The following is a 22,312-nucleotide window of genomic DNA, read 5'->3' as shown; positions in this document are numbered from 1 at the left end:
ATGAAATTCAGTGAGTCTTACCTGTGTGCAAGGAATGAGTCTCCTGGGTTATTATGCACTGTCCACTTTAATTTGGCTTAAAACTTCCATCTGTCCATCATGTCTGCCGATCTGTAACAAAACATAAGCACTAGAATATGGTACCAGTAGCCAAGAGGTGCTCTGGAAAGAATGTAGAGCAGTAGTTCAGTCTTAATTTGTCACTGAATTATAGGAAATATTTGCAGAGAGAAGGAAATTTTCGTCAAGTTGAAGAGGAAGACCTATAGCCATACTACTCTTTCAGTCTGACTACATTTGGTTATCAACTGAGCTAAAAAGGGTTAAGATTTTAGTCCATTAGAAAGACGCACTCTAGTTTACTCTCCTTTCCATGCTTGCTGTGTATCGGAGATGGAAATATAAGAAAGTAAGTTTGTACCATATGCAGTCCTTGAACCCCTACACTTGTGATTTTTTTTTTTTAATCCTGTTTCCATTAGACGATTTTATTCAACTTAAGTGAGAAATCTTGGAGTGAAAGGGTTAATAAAAGCCGTATCTTACCAATCCACGCCGAGAAATCTGTCCTGAGGTTAAAAAAATCGTGGAAATAGGAATATAATAAAAAAGTACGTAATGGAACTGATATAGTTAAGGCCTTGATCTAGGAATGATGGTTGCGATTTCACGTCTGATTTGCATGCTTCATTTTCTTTTCTCTTTTTTTGAGGTGTGAGTGGGTGGGGAATGGGAGCCTATCCGCATGACCCCCCACATCCCTTCCTTAAACACATTCCTGTGCTGGTCGCCTCCGTTAGCTGGTGTTCAAATGCTGATACTGGTCGTTTTCTCAGCAAGGAACCAAGTCATGAAGCATGAGTTCAACCGAAATAGCATCCAATTTAGCATTCGTACTGTACTTTCGCCCTATTTAGGCCAAGCTGCATGAATGCCGCAGCTTGATTACTCTGTATCCGAGTATGACCGGACCACGAATAGAAAATGTTGAACCATGAATTCACCCACCGATTTTTAATATTTTTTTCTGCCTTTCATCCCTCCGCTACGATGACATATTTCTCCAATTTAATCTTGATTCCTCCTGACAATTTTATTCAACTTAGAGAGCCCTTATATTCCGCGTCTGCCAGCGCGTTTGTAGATTCAGAACTCCTTACATTCGCCTCTAATTGTGTAAAGTAATTATCTTCCTATTAATAACATGGTGATATGCGTCAGCCAGCATGGGCACAAGTATTCGCATATTTCACAGCGACCTTCCACGAGTTTTGAATCGTGGCTGAGAAGGCGGGGCTCTATAGACAAGTTGGCCAGTGCGGAGTATATAGGGCTAATCTTTGTATTCTAACTTAGTGTACATTTGCCATCCTTCCAATTTGAATGTCGAGCTGTAACAATAGTCTGACACTCGTATATTTCACAGAGAAGGCAGCACTTGAGGGAGGGCGACTTGGAGTGGTGCGATGAACTCTGGGATTGATAGGTAGTATCAATTCGATAACTGTTATCCCCAGACACTTCATTCTGCTTGGAAGCGACTTTTGGAACTTCAGAGGTTTGGTAAAGAATTCATTAACCCTTGCACTAACTCTCTAGACTAACCTGGACCAGATTTTTGTCCCTTTACCGTTATTTCACGCAGCACAATGGAAGAATAGGACAATGCTACAGCTCTGCACCCTTTCTAAAGGTTAGCACTTTTCGTAAGTAGCATCATACTCTGCTACTAGATGGAGAGATGACAATGTTAAGCCAAAATAAAGCAGAAACAGTATTGTTCAGGGTAAATAAAATCGCTTGGAGAAAATAAGAATAAAATATTTATTAGGTGATCTACCCTAAACAAGGGAGGACAAAAGTGTAAGCGAACTCCGATTTTATACCAGTCAGTTTTAAAAGCTTGTGAGGACAGGGTAGGATAAGCTACGCTCCCCAAACATAATGCAATTAGCAATTGGGTAAAAAGCCAAACCCGTAGTGTTTTCCATCACTGGTCTTAATAATGATGGTAGAAGCTTGGTGTTTGTTACCCTTCACGATACCAAATTTATATTACGGCTTTAGGTGTCAGGCAATACAGTAGATAGGAATAGATATTCAAACAGACAGATAGATGCTATAGACTGTCTACCGTAACTTGAGACTTTCGCCATTTGGCATCTCATTTTACGGAGCTCAGTGGTATAGTAAGTCAATAAAACGAATCTGTATCCCTTCCACAGCACTTACTCGTATTCGTCGCTTTGTTACTAGTACCATTCTAGTGTAATCAATTGTTAAAGGTCAGTGGCAAAATTAGGCAGTGCTAAAGCTGTACATCCTTTCCATGGGTAATCTTCTTATCTAGCACTAAAATCTATTAAGAAGCATTTGATACAGCTCAGAATTTAAGATGGTGAGGGCAGTTTTAGACCAGGGATAAAGTGGACAAGAGGCCCCCACTCAGCCCCTTCTAATTTCTGAGGACCCTCAACATCCACAACCTCCTCCTAAGCAAACGCACGTCCCTTCCCAAGGTGTATTGGTGTGTGTGTGTGTGTGTGTGTGTGTGTGTGTGTGTGTAATTCACCGGGTCGGTCAGGATCACTTGATGGTCGTGATGGTCAGCTTTTACCCTCCCGGAAGGGAGCTGAGAGCTCATATAGTCCGATCTAAGGGCAAGGCTGTGACCTTCACACACGCACACACCCGTCCCCTTGCTTCAGGGGGACAGTAACCACCCACTTCGTCAGTGAAACTTTTCGCAACCTGAGCGAGGCGCGAACTCCCGTCCACCAGTTGGCAAGTGGGAACGTTACCACTGCACCAGCGAGCGGTGTGTGTGTGTGTGTGTGTGTGTGTGTGTGTGTGTGTGTGTGTGTGTGTGTGTGTGTGTGTGTGTGTGTGTGTGTGTGTGTGTGTGTGTGTGTGTGTGTGTGTGTGCTGACGGGCGGGTACCAGGGGTGCAGCACAGATTTTAAAAATAATGTGGTCAATCCTAATTATGGGGTTGACCATGGAGAACTCTTCAGGGGGTATTCTCCCCGTCATCTTGGGTGTCCAGGCATATTTCAGTAGTGCGGTACTGGCCAATGCCACCTCAGCAATCTCTCTGGCTACGCCAATAGAGTGTGCTTGAGTGGGTGCGTTTTGCGCGTATGCGGGCGGGTACGCGTGTGCATGGTGTGTGTGTGTGTGTGTGTGTGTGTGTGTGTGTGTGTGTGTGTGTGTGTGTGTGTGTGTGTGTGTGTGTGTGTGTGTGTGTGTGTGTGTGTGTGTGTGTGTGTGTGTGTGTGTGTGTGTGTGTGTGTGTGTGTGTGTGTGTGTGTGTGTGTGTGTGTGTGCGCGGGTTGGGTGGCAGGGCTAGGCGGGGCGGGGCGGGACAGAGTCAGTGGTGAGTCGGCCGCCGCGGTGTCCGGACAGCTGCCGCCTCCATGCGCTGACGTCCCCATCACACCATGCTGCACTCGGCCGACACTCACAAGAACGGCTTCGTGCCAGGGGGGACCAAGGCAGACTCGGCCATCCCCCGTGACGCCGCACACCAGGGGGAGCTCCAGCCCCTCAACACCGTGGCAGCTAGAGACGGAAACGCCCAGAATGACACCAGCGAAGTTCGTGTCACAATCCACGAGAACCCCCTGGGAGAGTCTGGTGAAACCTGGAGCAGCCCCGGGCCGCAGTTGCAGCAGGAGGAGCAGCAGCAGCAACAGCAGCAGAGGCAGCAGCTTCAGCACCAACTTCAGCAACAGCTTCCCGAGCCTGGCGTGTCGCAGAGGGGTGGACGAAAGAAACGCTGGGACCGACACCACCTGGGGTTGATGCTGCTGCTTGGTCTGGCTTGTCTTGGCCTGCTCATCATCCTGATCCTTCACATGCAGGTGGAAGGTAGGTCATCACCTCCCTCCTCCCTCCTTCCTCCCCATTACCTTCCTACATGACATCTCCACGCCTGACCTCACCCTCTACCTACACTTGAATATGGTTTCTCAAAACTCACGCTTTAACGTAGGTCCCACTTTCAGCATCACTCCCACACCCACACCTGGACACCTGTTAACACCTGTAAATCCCTCCCCACACCTACCTTCTCCAACACTTGTATACAGACTGACAAACAAACTGGTGATGCCATGTATTCCCCCAGTCTTCTGTCTCACCTATCCCCTCACTCCACACTAGTTCACACCTCCCACCCTACGCATTTTCACACCTGCCTTCGCCCCCTACCTACACCTGCACGCAGAATCAGAAAAAAAAAAAAACTTATGTCAGATAGGTCCCTCACTCCCTCTAAGTATCACCCCACACCCTCACTCCAGACCTGCTGTACCCCTGCTCACACGTGGGTTTTGACAAAATCTCTAAAGATGTCAGTTGGTCCCCCACTCCCCTGTACCATCCCACATCATTCCCACACTTGTTGTCACCCCCCCACTTTCAATCCCTTCCCACATCTGCCATCCCTTTTCCCCCTCCCCCCACCCCCACTTGGGCGCCTATTACCAAACAAACTTAGGATGTCAGGTGGCTCCCCTCCTCTCCTGCACCCACCACCCCCCGCTCCCCTCTCTACACCTGAGGTCGCATTCTCATGGACCTAGGAGGCTCCCTGACATCTATTCTTTGCCATTACATTTCTGCTTTTGGCACGCTGTTGTGGTCTTGTACAGTTCACGACCTGATGAACGATATGTTACACGCAGTTTTGTCTCTATATAAAAATAAGTCATCCAAAGCCCCCATTCCATCCTTGGATGGGAAAAAAAGATCATGCTGATGATGATGATGGTAATGATGTTATGTTGTGGATGTGTATGATGATAATGAAGGCAATGATAAGATAGAAGATAATATTACAGTACACTGCACAAAATAAATCGCTAAGAAAGAGGTAGTAGAGCCTCTTCTCCATGACACGAAAATTTGGACCATAGACCTGGATTCACGAACAATCTTACAATGAACTCCATGTCAAGGCCTCCAATCACAGGATGCAGTGTTAGGGAATATATATACCGGTATGTGTGTGTGTATGTATGTATATATATATATATATATATATCACTTGTTACACGTTACTCATGGATTTGCTGATGTCCACAAGGAAACAGAAAACGCGAAGTATCCTGAGCGCTTCGTATTTCCTTTATCCCCTGTAGGTATCAGCATATGAGCGGATAATTTCGTTAGGGTCAGCCCTGGCCTCACCGCCAATGGACACCACACCCACCTATCCGTCACACACACACACACACACACACACACACACACACACACACACACACACACACACACACACACACACACACACACACACACACACACACACACACCGATCTCCAAGTGTCTCGCACACTTGCTGGTATTCTCGTCAGATAACGTAAGGAACACTCAAGTCGGCTCTTCAGTAATGTAACTTGTCTTAAAAATCAGCGATCTGCATTATTACGATTCCATAAACAAATTATTCAGCGTAATATGTTGCAAGTTTTATCTTTACTCATGTACTAAATGTGCTTAGAACGACGTGCTGATATATTTATTACCTCCACCAAGGAGGTTATTATTTTCACCCCTGTCCGTTTGTTTGTTTGTTGGTTGGTTGTCTGTGAGCAGGATTACACAAGAACTACTGGACGGATTTCCACGAAACTTGGTAGAAGAATGGGCCTTGGCCCAGAATACACTCCAATAAATATTGGTGCGGATCCGGATAAAGGTGCGGATCCAGGATTTTTTTTTTTTCCACTTTCTTTAACATCGCGAGATAAGGCGTTGGCGGAGGTATGCGCGCTACTGAGTGCCATTCTAGTTTATATTTTTCTTTGTTTATATACAGTGGAGTGACGGCGATTTTAATTCTACGTACTGCGTATTACACATTGCACGAAGTACCATGCATAGTATTTATATGCATGGCGCTTACTCTGCTCGGAGAGTGGCGGCTTGCCATCGCAGAAGAGCACCTGACCGAAACACCCCCACAGAAGGAATCAGTCTCTCTCTCTCTCTCTCTCTCTCTCTCTCTCTCTCACACACACACACACACACACACACATACACACATACTATTAAGCACATTATGGAAGACTGCATTGTGACACAATCACCAACGCCAACAACACAACATACACTCCTTGAGAGCTCTGTAGGAAAGCCCGGTCTCGGCCATGGACTTCCTAAGGGACTCGGGGCTGTTCGGCCAGACTGCCTAGGGAACAACTCTACTCAAACCTAGATCTAGAAATAATCCACAGAAGATGCAACACTGGCAAGGAACACAAAATGAAATATTAGACTACTCACCGGTACTCCTTATTTATGCCATAAATATCAAATACTGTGTGACTGATGATGTGGTTCACTTCGGAGAATTTAGGCCTGCTGTTGATAGTCCTAACACCTTCGTAATCACTCTCTCCCTTGTTTGTGGATCTGACTTCACCTCGTCTTTGGGTGTGAATAAGGCTCAGGATGATGATGATGATGATGATGATGATGATAATACTGAAATAGTCCTCTGTTAAAGATGATTAACAAATGTGAATCGGTTGGAATCCTTATTGATGTGGAGTTGTGGGATGGGGCAAGGTGTAGAGTTGTGGGGTGGGGCAAGGTGTGCGGTTGTGGGCTGGGAGAAGGTGTGAGGCTGTGGAGCTAGGGGTGGGGTGGGGTAATGGGGCAACTGGTGAAGTGGGGCCTATAGATAGAGTAAAATGTGTGTGAACTAGAGATGGAGAGAGTAGTGAACCAAGGGATGGAGTGGCGTGGGGTGGTGGAGCAAGGGAGAAGGTGGAGTGTAGAGGAAGGAAAAAAACGAATACAGTCTAGTGGTGGAGAAAGCTGTGAAGTATATGATGGGGGAAGGGGGATGGAGGGACTGTAATAATGGATAAAGAATGTAGGTGTTGGAGAAAGGAGAGTGGTGGAGGTCAGTTGTGGAGTTGGGTGGTGTGGTGGAAGGTGGAGTGGGGTGGGGTGGGGTGTGAAGTTAACGATTACTCTCCCCCTTGGCCTCGTCTCCTTCTCCTCGCTCCTGCAGTGCTCCACTCCCGCCTTCCTTATAACCTTGAGAACAAGTCCTTGAGCCCCTTTCAAGCCCTTTCACATTATCCTCAATTCTATAGCCCCTTCACCTCGTTTGGTCCACTTTGGTATTAAATCATTTCTGGCGCCACGTGATTTTTTTATTCAGCTAGGGAAAGACCTCTCAAAGTGATGGGTTAATGAAGGCTGTATGTAACCTGTTCAGTTCGAAAAGTCTCTCGTAAGTTAAGAAAAACTGTTCGGTAGTATGAGGAACAAAATACAAAATAGCTCTGGTCGGACTGAAGAGTTAGTATAGTGCGACAAGTCTCTGCTAATCTGCGAGGAATCGTCTGGCGGTAGTAGGTGTGTGTGTGTGTGTGTGTGTATATATATATATATATATATATATATATATATATATATATATACACGAGTAAATCTCTATATATCTATATGTATCTAGATAAATGAGTATATCTCTCCATCTGTCGATCTATATACACGAGTATATGTCTATCTATCTATCTATCTATAATAATAATAACGAAAGAATTAATGGACAGCGTATAATATAACCCCTTCAGTGTGTAAATATTTTCCTATAGCAGTAATAACTGATTTTATATAAAGAGTTAATGGGGACTGTTTCTAACTACTTCAGTACGAGAGGTATTTCACTGGTGTATAACATTGTGTAGATGTAGCAAGGGGAAGCCATGGCACTGAAATTATTTAAATTTGCTAGAATGTCACCCTCAGTACCTTTCCAAATCGTCCTGATAAGATTAAAATTTCCGACTAATACGATTATAATTTCCCAGAATGTCATAGCCAGTTCCTTTAAAGACAGTATTGGAAGGGTTAAAATTTCCTAGAATGTCACCGCCAATTCCTTTAAAAACAGTACTGAAAAGATTAAAATTTCCTTCAATGTCACCTTCATTTCCGTTTCAAATCTCAATCTTGGTAATGTGCCGTCACACAGTTAAAAAGCTACTTCCAATCCTGCTAAAATACCTAACACTCTAATAGGTAGCAGTCTCCTCAAAAGACCTTTTAGCCAATCAGTCACCTTTCCCTGGTTCGTTTCGTCGAAGACGTAACTCCTTCTATCCGAATACTCTCACTCTCTCTCTCTCTCTCTCTCTACACACCATACAGAACAAGGCCTTAAAAATAATCACAGGCTGCACAGCTGCTGCACCCACAGACCACCTACACAAAGAAACCTGAGTCCTCAAAGTCAAGGATCATCTAAGCATGAGCGGCACACAAATTCTTGCTGCAGCCTCCATAAACCTACACCATCCACTACACTACATGGCAGCACATCCACCACACCAAGGAACATCAAAACTACATCCAGCACACGATATCATACTGTCATCTCTCTCCCCTCGCCCGCCTCAAACCAGCTTCCAGAAGCATACCCATGCTCAAATCACCAAATCACTTGCCGCTCCATTCAGTCACTCAAAGACAACACACAGCTGCATGCACGACCTTCTGATATCAACCCTTTTGAATCCTACCTCCCTCGTGAGGACAGGGTCCGCCTGGCCAGGCTGAGATGTGGGCATCATCCGCCCTCTTGAGTTATCAGAAGAGGCTGGATGACTCCGTCGCTAATGCCTGTCCAGGATGCAACACAGCACTCCATACTATTAAGCACATTATGGAAGACTTCATTGCACACAACTGCCTGCGCCAACAACACAACATACACTCCTTGAGAGCTCTGTGGGAAAGCCCGGTCTCGGCCGTGGCCTTCCTTTGGGACTCGGTGCTGTTTGGCCTGAAACAACTACTATTACTAATACTTGACTGAGCTGTCTCCTACACATAATTAAAGTAGCCGGACGGGGTGCAAGAGGAGTGTAATAATTATGTGGATCACCCTAGGATGGCGGTGGCTCAATCGGTAGAGAGGTGGCCAGCAGTCCTACAGGACCCAGGTTCAAATCCCCGCTGAGGCAGGGAACAGTTTAAAGATCTGAATTTCATAAAATCAGACCTTTATCTACCAGAAGATCCGCCGACATGTCGTAAAAATACCCCCGCTAACACCAATACACCAGTCATAATGAAACAGCCCTAGCATGTATTCAATATGGACGGTGGATGTTAGCGCGGAAGTGGTTACTTGTAAAGGTGTATGATATGTAGGACTGCTGGGCCTTGGGAGCAGGCTGTGAAGCCTATGCCGAGTCGGAAACATACACTAAAAAAAAAAAAAAAAAAAAAAAAAAATGCATTCCTAACAAGGATTTCTTTGCTTCATTTGGCAATCGCAAAAAGGTTTCCTCTACCTAGCCCCTGCACTACCAGCCATTCCTCTCAAGTTCGGTAAAATCGCCTGTCCTGAATGAAAGAGTGATGTTAAATATTGTTTTTAGAATAATTTCCTCAAGTCCAATAAACCCACTTACAGCGGCTGTACAAAGTATCTTAAAAATATAGATGGGCTGAGGGAGGCAGAGGACCCTACAGACCCCCGGACATAAGAAAAAACATGGGCAAAATCTGTCTCTTGTTTAATCCTCCCGCAAAATTTCAAAGATGAATCGTGAATGAAAGTGAAATATGGGATTTTGTGGGAGTCTGCGTCCCGCTCATATCGCCAGGCATAAAAAACACTGTGAACAAGACTCGCCTCAGGTCCTCTGTATACCAGAACCTTAACCTGACGAAAGGGAACTCTTGTTTGCTATGTTTCTTTAGAAAAAATGTACCTAGGAAGAAGCTGAAGGATGTTTATTCAAGCTCGCCTCTACACTCACACAACCTGAATCAGTTTATAATTCATGTCAAAGATTTACAGACAGACTTACGATCAGTTCTGTGTCGTAAATGTGATCTATTTTCAGATGATGAACAAGGAAAGGACAGCACAGAAGTTTCCCATGTCTTGTTCTTCACGTAAAAAAATAAATAAATAAATAAACAACATAGCTAAGACGGGGATTTGATCGTAATTTTTTGTTCTGACCTTCAGTATCATAAAGTTCAATCTTAAATGCATTATTCATTTCAGGAATATGGTCAGGTTATGTTTCAGTACGTTTATGAACGTAACAGATCAACCTAATTTAACCTAACACCCAGCCAAACCCTAGCCAAAAATTAAACCTTTCCCAATGCAGCCTAACCATAACAGACTAACCTACTTTACCCCATCCCAACCCAACCTGACCCGAACAGGGTAAACCAGCCTTAACCTAGACACTCCTGCTAAATAAAGGAAAAAAAAAGTGGTCAACTCGATCACAGTTTGGATATTTGTGCACGGGTGAGAGATGCATGGCAGTGACGGAAGGTGTTCAGTGTCTGTTTACGGTGGCCACTCTAACCGCTGACACTCTCCCGTTCGTATACTCGTCAGTCTACCAAGCTTCCTACCATCTCTTCCTCTCTCACTTATTTCTGCTTCCGGTGCCTTGATATCATTCTGTGTTTTATTTACTTATACTAAGGAATGTATTCTGGTCGGTTAAGGAGGCTCCCTAGCACCACTTCCTTAGCAGTTTATTTTTGCATACGATGCGTCAATATCCTACACCGGGAGTTCCCCAAACTTTATCGTTTTGTGCCCCTCCCCCCTGGACTAAATACGGTAACATATGTGGCCTTTATTGCATCTTCGTTTGAAGAAGCAAACAAAGTAACATTTCTCAAGAAAGGATGTTTGAATGAGATCCCAACCATTCGAATGATTACAGTCGAGACGCGGCGCATGCTCATAAAACTCCAGAAATGAATTGAAAACTCCGAGGTACGGTTAAAATAGCATTATTGTTGCCAAGTGAGGTATCGATGGTTGAGACGGGGATGAGATCATCTCTACATCCGGACCCGATTAAGCTTTTTCAATCTAATGATCAAAAGGTAAAAAGAAAAGCTTTGCAGAAAAAGGTGGACGAAACTGGCAAAAACACAAAGGCGGTCAATTTGCTGATACCAGGGAAGCGTCCCATCCTTATTCCAAATTCCGTCAAGCTCTTCTTCAGTGTTCGAAATGCGTGGGGGTTTAGGGAGGTTTGACCCCTCAAATACAGTAAAGACCAATGGAAATAGACTATGCCGGAGGATCTACGGAGAGTCATAAAAAGACCCCCCTTAAATGTATTCATTATTGTTTCGAGGAAGATATTTATTTTACATATATGATAATTCAGAAAGTGAATAAAAACATAACCTTTATTATTATCGTTTTGAAACTTCTGATACATAGCAATTCACTTGCAACCAATTAACGATATTCACACTGTGAAAGAGGCAAAAAGTTAAGTTCATAATACTGTCCAAAAACTTATCGTATGACGATTTTAGCCACTTTATCTTCATTCTGTGATGTGGTCTGATATTATGAAAACACCTGAAATATTCTGACTTTATTAGTTATAATATATCATTTGCAAGAAAACTAAGAAATATGCTTCCTTAGATCTCGCCTTTCAGGGGGATCTTTGACGATGGCACATACCATACATATTTACCTGTAGTTTGAAAATATTTATGATACTGCGATTACTACATCTTGAACCACTGAACAGTGCTCTTGTATTCATTACCTACTGCATGTGGCCCCATATTGGCCTGAAAAAAAATTATATATATATATATATATATATATATATATATATATATATATATATATATATATATATATATATATTATATGAATGAAGTGCGTTGTGAAAAGAGAAAGTTCTGGGTAGATTTTTTTTTTGCAGAGGCCATCACTCACAGAATGCGAAGTCAAGCAATATGCTTCAGTAAAAAGATAGATTGTTAGATAGACAGACAGACAGACAGACGATAGAAAAAAAAACACGTGGATAGATACATACTGATAGACAGATATACAGCAGATTAATAGACAAATAAACAAATAAGCAATGAGGGAGAGAGAATGAGTGAACTCTGGTGGTGGTGTGTGTGTGTGTGTGTGTGTGTGTGTGTGTGTGTGTGTGTGTGTGTGTGTGTGTGTGTGTGTGTGTGTGTGTGTGTGTGTGTGTTTAGGGACAGGGAGGCATGTGTGAACAAATACAACTACTGTCCACTCTCCCTCAGCACCCCCACCCCTCTCTCCCTCCATCCCACTCCTTCACTCCTCACCATCTCTTTTCACTCTCTCATTGCCCCTCCCCATACCCTAGTTTACACATTTTTTTTTTCTTTCTAATGAGGTGGTTATTAGGAAGAGGAGATCGATAAAGAATACAGTTGGTGAAACAAGTAAAATGAGAGTACGTTTATATGACACACGTTACATGATATTGCTGTTGTTCTTTAATCCCCTATTGTCCACACCTTTCCCTCCTCCCTTTCCCCACTGACCACCTCCCCTTCCCCCTCCCTCCCTTCTACCTACCTACCACCGAACTTACCTCCCGTTCCCTCCCCTCCACCTACCTACCACCGTGTTGATCCCCCCCTCCTCCCTCTCTCCACTGGCTAAGCAGGAAGACAATAATGCTCCCTGATCTCTTGTTCTCGCCAAAGGTCCCGTGTTATCGTCAGTACCTCCCTCCCACTGCTACTGCCTAAGCTTTTCCTCTTATGTTTCTACTTTCTCCAGTTTTTTAGAGTTTATGCGGCTACTCTTTGGTTATTTTTCCAGGGCTACTCTTTCCATCTCTGCTGATTCAGTATTCTTTAAATTTTCACCTTGTTTTTATTAGTTGATGTCGCCAGTTTTGTTATTGCCCTCCGCTGCTGTCTTCATTTTCATTATTTTTTTTAAATGCAGCTGTCTGTACTTGGCGTCATTGTTCTGTGACATTAGCTTCATTATCAAAAGTTTTCTCTTACTGTCTTCATTTGCAATATTTTTTTTGTATTACTCTAATATTCACAATTTTTCTGTGCTACTGTCTTCATTTGCGATATTTTTCTCTGTTATTGTTCTTATCTTATTTTGTTTTCGTTGCTACTTTCTTCCTTTTTGCCGCTTCATTCTCGTTCTTTCAGCTCATTTTTACTTTTCAGCTAATTTCAGCATTTTCGCAATTTGTACCCTCCACCTGACAAAGTCAGAGGAGGGTGTTGTTATCACTGGGATCAATAAGTGTCCGTCAGTAAAGTTGGGAGGCAGGGCGGCAAGGCGGCTGGCCGGGCATAGAGATTTCGTTTCTAGGCCAAAACTCAGAAAATATTCACTATAAAGTCATGAAACTGCATACAGTTATGTGTCTTACTGCGAACTAGTGCCTTTTGATAGGTAAAAAGCTGTGTCTTAAGTAGTTTTTTTTTTAAATAATAATAAAAAAAAAACAATTTCAATGCGACCTACACAAGGAATCTGAAGGGCCCAGGTTATGTATCCTCAAAGCGTTCTCCTTACGCCCACTTTTTAAAGAAAATATTGGGGGTGGGTGAGGGCAATTATGATCTATTTTTTTCCTACTTTCATTTTGTTTTCATTAACTTGCGTTATCAGTTTTGCAGTTTTTCCCGGCCACTTTTTGTCTAGCAGTTTTTATCACGGTGATCATTTTCGCTTTTGCCATTCTCATCGATTTTCTTGTTTGCTTTCGCTATTTTGGGGCTGTTTTTTTTTTTTTTTCCAGCAATTTCTCCCTCCACTCATTATATATTTCTTCATCTTCCCTTTTTCTTTATGTTATGTCTATTTACTTTTTATTTCTTTCTTTCGCTACTTTTCTCCGGCTCTATCGTCATTTTCGCTCTTTTTATTTCTTTTCTTTCCTTTTTTTTGAGGGGAAGGGGAAAAGGTTATTATTGTCAGTATTTCTTGCTTCCGTTGCTTTCAGTGTTTACAATTAACTCTTCACTTTTGCCGTTTTGTGCTTCAGTTGAGCTGCTTCTTTTCGCTATTTCTTTGTGTTTTCATTATTTGTTTCAGTTATGCCTTCACATCAGTTAATTTTCTGTGGTTTAAATTGAGCTACCCCCTCCTCCCCCATCTCTCTCTCTGTCTCTGTTTGTCTGTCTGTCAGCCTATGTCTATCTGTCTGTCTGTCTCTGTCTACCTCTGTCTGTCTCTCACACTTAATTTTTGCTATCCGTTTCACTTTCTGTCTTCACTTCAGTTGTTTCTCTCACTGCCACACCTTTCCTTTCCTCTTCTTTCCCCAGATACACATGGAGCAATTTTTTTTTTCTTCTCGTCATTTTTACGGGCTATTTTGGGCTTAATTGGCTGTAACTGCACCACTGTTCCTTTTTCGCAGCACTTTTTTCAGTTCCTTTACTATTTTCTATTTCATTTAATTTCTGGCCTTTGGTTTCTTCTTCCTTGCATAGAAAAAAAAAAAACTTGCTCTGTTTCTGTCTCCTCTTCATGGCTACAATTACTTCCCATTTCATTCTTCTCTTTATAAATTTTCTCCTCCAATTTCACGAGATTAAATTCTGACCTATTCTTTTTCCATTCCTCTTTGCTACTGCCAAACCATTTCAATTCTGCTTTTAAAATTCTACAACAGTTACCCTCACTTCATTAGTAATTCTGTCGTTTTCATATCTCATATTCGATACGGTCATTCCTCGTCCTCTTTGCTTTTATTTATTTGTATACCCTGCTTTTACTTCTCTCTCTCTCTCTCTCTCTCTCTCTCGTCTTCATTACTAGTTTCATTCCTTGCTCCTCTGACCTAACCAATCTAGTCTAATTCAGTCTAACAGAACCAAAGCCAAGCCAAGCCAGTCCAATCAAACAAAACCTATCCCCACTTCATCTAACCCAATCGAATCCATCTAACCTACTCTAACTTAGCTTCACCTGACATAATCCATCTAATCCAGTCTAATCCAGCTTGCCTTAACCTACGCACCCTATTAGCTTGGTGTGTGTGGTGGGTGGCGGCCTTGACCACTGCTCCTCCGTGCCTACCCTCTCTGTACCATGACTCTACTGCTTTTGTCCGCCAGTCCATTCCACTTAACCGCTTCACTACGAGAGCTCCCTTCTTTTGCAGTCCTTATAGTAAACTGGATACCTTATGTACATGGCTATTTTATATACGCGAATGGAGGACGCCAGTAATCTGGTGTATGGATTATTATTTTTTTTATTCATTTGTTTTTCCTTCCTCTGTTCTAATATATATATAAAAAAAAAGTAGGGTATTTTTACACTTTCAGTAGGAAATATTAAGATACTCTGATTATAACAACAACGACAACAGTAAATACTACTACTACTACTACTACTACCACTACTGCTACTACTACTACAACTACTATTACTGCTACTATTATCATTAGTCTCCTCCCACTACATAGGTGGAGACTGTTGTCTTCGCTGGTATTATTATTATTATTATTCCAGTCTCAGAGCCTCCCAACGATTCCAGGAAAACCAGAGACTATGCAAAGTATCTGAAGAGTCCAGGTTAGGTGTCTTGGCATGGGCCATTGCTGATAAAAAAACAAAACAAAGTCTTCCCAACGGGGTCAAGGTCACTGTAAGAAACAGCAGCAGGAGACTAATGACCACGATTTACTGTATATATAGCGTGCTAATGACAGTCCTGAGAGCAGTAGACGAAACTTGGCGGACCGATTCCCAATAGTTTATTTCATTATTAGTCTACACCTACTACATAGGTGGAGACTGTAGTTTTCGCTGGTATTATTATTATTATTCCGACCGCAGAGTCTCGCGACGATTCCAGGAGAACCGAAGATTGTGCAAGGAATCTGAAGGGCCCAAGTTATGTGTCCTGGCATGGGCCACTGCTGATAGGAAAAAAAATCCATATCTCCCCAATGGGGTCAAGGTCACTGTAAGAAACAGTAGACGGAGACTAATGACTGTCTGTAGGACAGGTATAGAGTTCTAGTGGTTGTTGTTGTTGTTGTTACTATTATTATTATTATTATTATTATTATGATTCTCATTATCATCATCATTATTAGTTTCCTGAAATTTTCACAGAGAGGTAATAGGGAATCTAGGGGAACGCTAGCCCCTGCCAACCCCCCCCCCCTCTTTGTTTGCCTACGACCGTACGGAATACGTGTTTTTATGGTTACCACCCAACCTATTAAATGGTTTCCTGGGTTTCAGAAAATCACTTTGCTTGTCACTCTGTGTAAGATTACCCGTAGATAGGACGATAGCTCTACAAGGAGTGAATGGATGATGGGTGGTCACGAATTATTATTATTATTATTACTATTATTATTATTATGAATATTATTATCATCATCATTACCATCATCACCATTATTATTATTATTATTTATCATACCTCACTGGAAATTAGCGACGCGATCATCACTACTGCCGCTGGTGCCTTTTGCAATTTCATCTTATCATTTGCATCCCCTCCACGTGGATGCATCATTTTTCGGTAACTCAACACTGCCAGCCCCGCCAAACTGTCATGCACAATTCAACAGGCAGGCAAGGTGATATCTCTTCAGGATTATATTACCTGTAATTTGCAATGCTGAATTTAATGAGACAGGTGCTATCTAACTCCTTTCCTGTGATAATGAGGACGTTTATTTTAGGCAAACTTTCGTGCAACGATCTGATTCAACTCTGGAAACAGTTCTCTCTCTCTCTCCTCCCGTGCGTGGTATTGGATGGTGGGGCTTATCCTGTTAGGTATAGCGGGGAAATTGTTTAAGTGTGCCCCCACTGATGCAATATTTCACCCGCTACCTGGATATTTGCTCTCTCTCTCTCTCTCTCTCTCTCTCTCTCTCTCTCTCTCTCTCTCTCTCTCTCTCTCACCATCCAATGTACTTATTCCTACTTACTTGCCTATCCCCTTATTTATCGACCTACCTAGTTACATATCTACTTACTTTCCTACCTACCTACCTACTACCTGACTATCTGACAGACTTAATATTTCACTCAATATCTCTCTGCCTGGTGGAATGAATGTGTGCTGGTAGTTCTGTATACACACACACACAGACACACACACACACACACACACACACACACACACACACTCTCTCTCTCTCTCTCTCTCTCTCATCTCGATTTGTCTGTCTGTCTATGTACCTCTACTGCAGCAAATAAAAAAGGAAAACTGTTTGACGAAAGGAAAAAAAAAAGTGTGGCAACAACGAATAGTATTGGGAATGTGAGCTAGTACAGCTACTGAGAGAGAGAGAGAGAGAGAGAGAGAGAGAGAGAGAGAGAGAGAGAGAGACTCGCTCCAGACAGGTAACGGCTTCGAGCATTCTTCCCCCACATCAACAAACTCATTAACAGTCCCATCCTGCACTGAAACATCACTAATTCAACTATCCCTTCAAGAACATGACTATCACACCATAAATAGTACCAGGAAGAGTAAGTGCCTTTCCTACACCACCAGTAATTGCCTTATCGTTTTTATTCTATCAGTTATCGGAATATGTGGCATCCTTTTTCCCCTCCCTAGAGAGATAAAAAATTCTCCCCTAGTTGTATCCATAATGAGGGATTGGGATATTGTTAGCATTTGTTATGAGGTGGTAAATGGTGGGGGTCTGGGTGGAGAGAGAGAGAGAGAGAGAGAGAGAGAGAGAGAGAGAGAGAGAGAGAGAGAGAGAGAGAGAGAGAGAGAGAGAGAGAGAGAGAGAGAGAGGTAATCGGACTGTGAAAGAGAAAACAGACGGTATGTGTCTTTTAGAATATACAAGAAAATTGAAACATTGTATGCGATGAAATGTTTGTTTACTGATTTACTTATATATTTAATCCTTTCGACCAAGAAAAAGTTGAAAGATAACAATGTGTACTCGCAACTGCAAGAATAACATGCTACAACAGCCCCAACAATTTCTTCCCTGGTGTGGTGGTTTATATTCTGCCTGAAGAGGAGTTGGCCGTGGAGAGAATGGTGAGTGTGAGATTGACGTAGAGTATATGGGTGAGGTGAAGGGGTAAACCGTGAGGGGAAAATCGAGGATGAGATTCAAAGAAGGGACAGAGAGGCGTATGAGTGGGGTGGGTGTGGCTAGAGAAAGGAAAACTGAATGACGAGAGACAGGTGTATATAGGGAGGATTTGTTTGTGGCCACCCCTTCCAAGTTTTAGGCGTCTGGCTATTGGTAAGCAAACAGGCGTACAAGCTACTCCTTAACCAGTGGGAGATCATGTATCTATTTTGTTCTGAATAACGTCAAGTGATTTCATTCGCCCCCTGTTAAACTTCCCGCGGTCTGGGGTTAAGAAACTACGTCGATATAAGATCTGTTGCATAATTTTATCGAATGCATTTTTATACACAAAATCACTATTAATCAAGCAGTGCCAAGGATTACACGTACAACAACATGGCCAAGTAGACGCAGCATTTTCCTCTCTCACCTGATGACTAATATTCTGTAAAAGTAAGAAATACCAAATCCTCGTACTGTAACTATTTATATCTTAACGGTATAGTCTGGAAACCTACGGTATATGCTTAGTTTTTTCTCTTATCATCTTTCTTCTACACATTTTTCCAATAGGTGCCATTCCTTAATTTCTTCACCAATTAACTTCCAAACTGTGCAGTTATTCCTTCGCAAATACCCTTAACACCTTTTTAATATATACATATATATATATATATATATATATATATATATATATATATATATATATATATATATATATATATATATATATATATATATATATATATATATATATATATATATATATATATGCCATCATGCTAATTAACACAAAACCACGTTAGTGGATGGTACCTGTTTGAAGACCATCGTGAATTCCACTGGGAAGGTTGATAAATTTATGTCTTCCCTCATTCACTAAAATGACGTCTAGTTGACTATACTGTATTCTTGTTACCACCACAACGTTTCAACGAACTATTTGTACCACACACGCAGAAGTGCTCGCGGCATTTTCCTCTCACTTCCTTGCTGAACTATATCGTATAGAGACAATTTTAAGTTCTGTAGTAAAGTGAGTATTGATTTATTTCATTCTTGCTACTAGCAAAGTGCTACAGCAAACTAGTTTATAGCACGGACTACAAGGACATGCGGAAGTAGCGTTAGTATTTTCCTCTCGCCTAATGACGGATATCCTGTGCATAATAGAAACGAAAACACAGGCGGCCGATCATTTTTAGAGATGCAACACAATACGCCGGACGTGGAAAGGGCTCGCTCAGTTTCGCAAGCCGTACGCAGCGTTTAATGAGGCAGCGGTAGTGAAGATGGGCGATGCGTATTAAATGGTGCAATGAAAGTGAACGCGAGTGTGTTTTTAGCACGTACGCATGCCTCTTACTGTTTGTCTGTGTCTGTTTCTTCGCACTGACACACACACACACACACACACACACACACACACACACACACACACACACACACAAATGACAGAGAGAGAGAGAGAGAGAGAGAGTGAGAAACTTGGAACTGTGTAATGAATACTATTAAATGTGGAGCTGAAGTGAATTTACATAGATCTCTTACATATATTTCTCAATCGTATACTCTCTCTCTCTCTCTGTGCCTGTCTGTATGTCCGTCTGTCTGTCTCTGTCTGTCTCTCTCTCATACACATACAAATACACATAAACAGACTTGGGACTGGAAGTTGCGTATTAAATGGCGGAGTTGGGATCTACGCATCCAGATTTTTCATACTCTCTCTCTCTCTATCTCCCGGATGTCCAAACTGTTGACATTTTAGGGGTCATGGCCAGGTATAAAAAGGCGAGGGAGTTTATGTGGCAATCCCCATTGGGCTTTTCACTGTGATGATGTTCTTTGATTTTATCCTGTCTATAACCCTACGATTTTCCTTTGGGTCTGATCTCTGGTAGTAAGTTGGACAATGTAGGCTCTATCTAAGAATTCCAGTTCTAAAAGTAGTAGTAGTAGTAGTTGCAGTAGTAGTAGTTGCAGCAGTATTAGTAGTAGTCCCATTCCAGTACCCAGAGAGAGTGAAATGCAGATGTTAAGTGGATGAAAGGGTTAACGTTACCTCACGCCGCTGTCTCTGAATCTGTCAGTCTATTTGTCTTTCTGTCTAATTATATCTACTTCTGTCTCTCTAAATTGTTTATCTATACGTCTCAGGTCGTCTGTGTATCTACCTTCTGTACCTACCTGCCTACTTATCTCTCTCTCTCTCTCTCTCTTCTTATGTCTCTGTCCACCTCCCCGTCTGTGATGATGATGATGATGATGATGATGATGACAGTGGTGATGGTGTTGATGAATATGAAAATGAAGATGATGAAGACGACGATGGTGCTGTTGCCAAAGGTGTTGTTGCTGAAGCTGCTAATGATGGTGATGAAGATGACGAAGTTGGTGATACTGCTACTGGTGCTGCTGATGCTGATGCTGATGCTAATGGTGTCCTTAGGTACAGGGTCATAAAACCTGCCCAGTTGCTGTCCGTTGCTGGTGGCTGTGCGTCGCTGGTAGCAAGGTCGTCTTGTAGGGGACGGGTTTAAGGATTCAGGCCGTCAACCCTTTAGCTTGAAGGTTCCTACCATGATGAATAAATTGGGATGAAGGGGTTAAGGGAGACTGTCTGGGATGGTTCTAATGAGAGGCCCGAATGTCGCAATGGCAAAGAATACTACTGTTACTAACAATATAGTACTAAAAATACTACTACTACTACTATTGCTACTACTGCTGCTACTGCTACTACTACTAGAGATTACGCGCCGATTCCCACCATAATGTGGTCAAAGTTTTAAAGTCTTTTACGTAGGGGTAAGGTAAAAAAAACCTGGCTCCCTTTTGTATTAATAAAAATGCTTAGAGCTGACCTATTATTCATAAAATCTACAAGTACTTGATGTGGCAGAGGCCAAGAAGGTTAGCTTCGTGCCGTACTGAACTGTATGAAACCAATTCGAGCGTTAAAATTATTACACTGATATTGAAGAAATATAATTTAATGACCAAGATGACTCGAATTTAGTCTTGTTGAGCATATCAGAGCCAATTCAAGTCACGTTAAACATATTTCTATTGATAAATGATTGAGATGAATGAACAGGGCGTTAGGTTTTTCGCAGAACTTTGAGAGCAGCTGGAATCCCACATACACTCGATGCACCCGGGCAGTGGAGCCGGTTTTAGTAACGCCTCTCAACTCTCTCCCTGTCCCTCGAAAAGACGGTGGTGGGCCGCGGGACAACGGCATCTCCAGCCTACGGGGTTCATGTCCAGACATGTCTTAGGCTGCACCTAGTACTGCTACTCCTACAACAACAACACCAACAAATTACTACTATTACTACTACTGCTACTACTACTACTACTTCTACTACTACTACTACTAAAATACTTCATGGTCTGTCAGATCATATTACTGTAAGAACACTGAAACATTCAGCATTTAAAAATATAACTTAATGTCACAAGATGATACAGATCTGAAAAAATTAGATACACAGTAAAACGTTGATAGTTTTTGGGTAATTAATCCATCCATCCATCCATCATCCAATCCTACATTGCTCCATGAGGAGCGTTGGAGCCCTAGGCTAGGCAGTTGGTCCCGACATTTAAGATTCATAAATATACTGCCAGAGCATCAATACTTTCAGTGTAAACAAAGAGATATTGCAAAAACATTAAAAAAAAATCCATCAAAAATAAAAGGAGAGAATCGAAAGAATGTATTTTTTTCAATTAGTAAAACAGTCGGAAGAATCGGAAAGGCATTAAGTTGTTCACACACATTAAAAGAGTCGTAACATCATCCAATTCCGTTTTATCAAAAAGTGCATCTGGTCAGAGTGTTCCATTTCCCAGGCCATTAAAAAATTCTGGGCAGAAAAATAATACCGGGGAAAAGATGAGATTAATGAGCCTAACAGAGAGGGCATTATGTAGATTAGCCGGACACAGGCAGGGCATTTAGTGCATGTGATATATCCCCCTACAGCCAGACGGGGTGAGGAGGGGGAGAGGTTGGGTGGAGTGGAGTGGAGGGGATGGAGGGGTGATTTGTGCGCGTAGGGAGGGTGAATGAGTCTCTATACCTAATATGTACGGGTGGGTAAATGTGTGTGTAAGAGTTATGCCAAGGTTTAAGAGGTAACACGCTTCCATATTGTCACTTGTAAGATGTGGAGACTAGATTATCGTAGTCTAGGGCACTGTATGGTGGAGCCACATTAATAGTCCACAGCATCCTTACTTCACTACACCCAACAACTACACACCTATTCAATTCACTCCCCTTCTTACCAAACCCCTACCTACTGCACTCACTCCCTCACCCACCAAACCCACAATACCACACTCACTCCCTAACCCATCAAATCCACACTATAACACTTCACCCACTAACCCCTCACCCACACCCTCATCAACAATGTCCACCAAACTC

The 22,312-nt window shown here is 42.4% G+C and overlaps 1 protein-coding gene across 1 annotated transcript in view; it reads left to right on the top strand.

Annotated features, from left to right (window-relative positions):
- The first annotated feature begins 3,440 nt into the window (after window positions 1-3,440).
- Window positions 3,441-22,312, top strand: part of Nep1 (M13 family metallopeptidase neprilysin 1) — a 175,916-nt gene continuing 157,044 nt past the window's right edge. Inside the window, exon 1 of the mRNA XM_080273329.1 lies at window positions 3,441-3,870. Coding sequence (XP_080129455.1) covers window positions 3,441-3,870 — 430 coding nt within the window. The remainder of the gene's footprint in view (window positions 3,871-22,312) is intronic.

The sequence above is a fragment of the Coenobita brevimanus genome, chromosome 54, assembly GCF_032717465.1.
Source record: "Coenobita brevimanus isolate Jiangsu-jjx chromosome 54, ASM3271746v2, whole genome shotgun sequence".
Classification (NCBI taxonomy): domain Eukaryota; kingdom Metazoa; phylum Arthropoda; class Malacostraca; order Decapoda; family Coenobitidae; genus Coenobita; species Coenobita brevimanus.
Note: the sequence above shows the minus strand (reverse complement) of the source record. Positions and strands in the feature narration are given on the sequence as shown.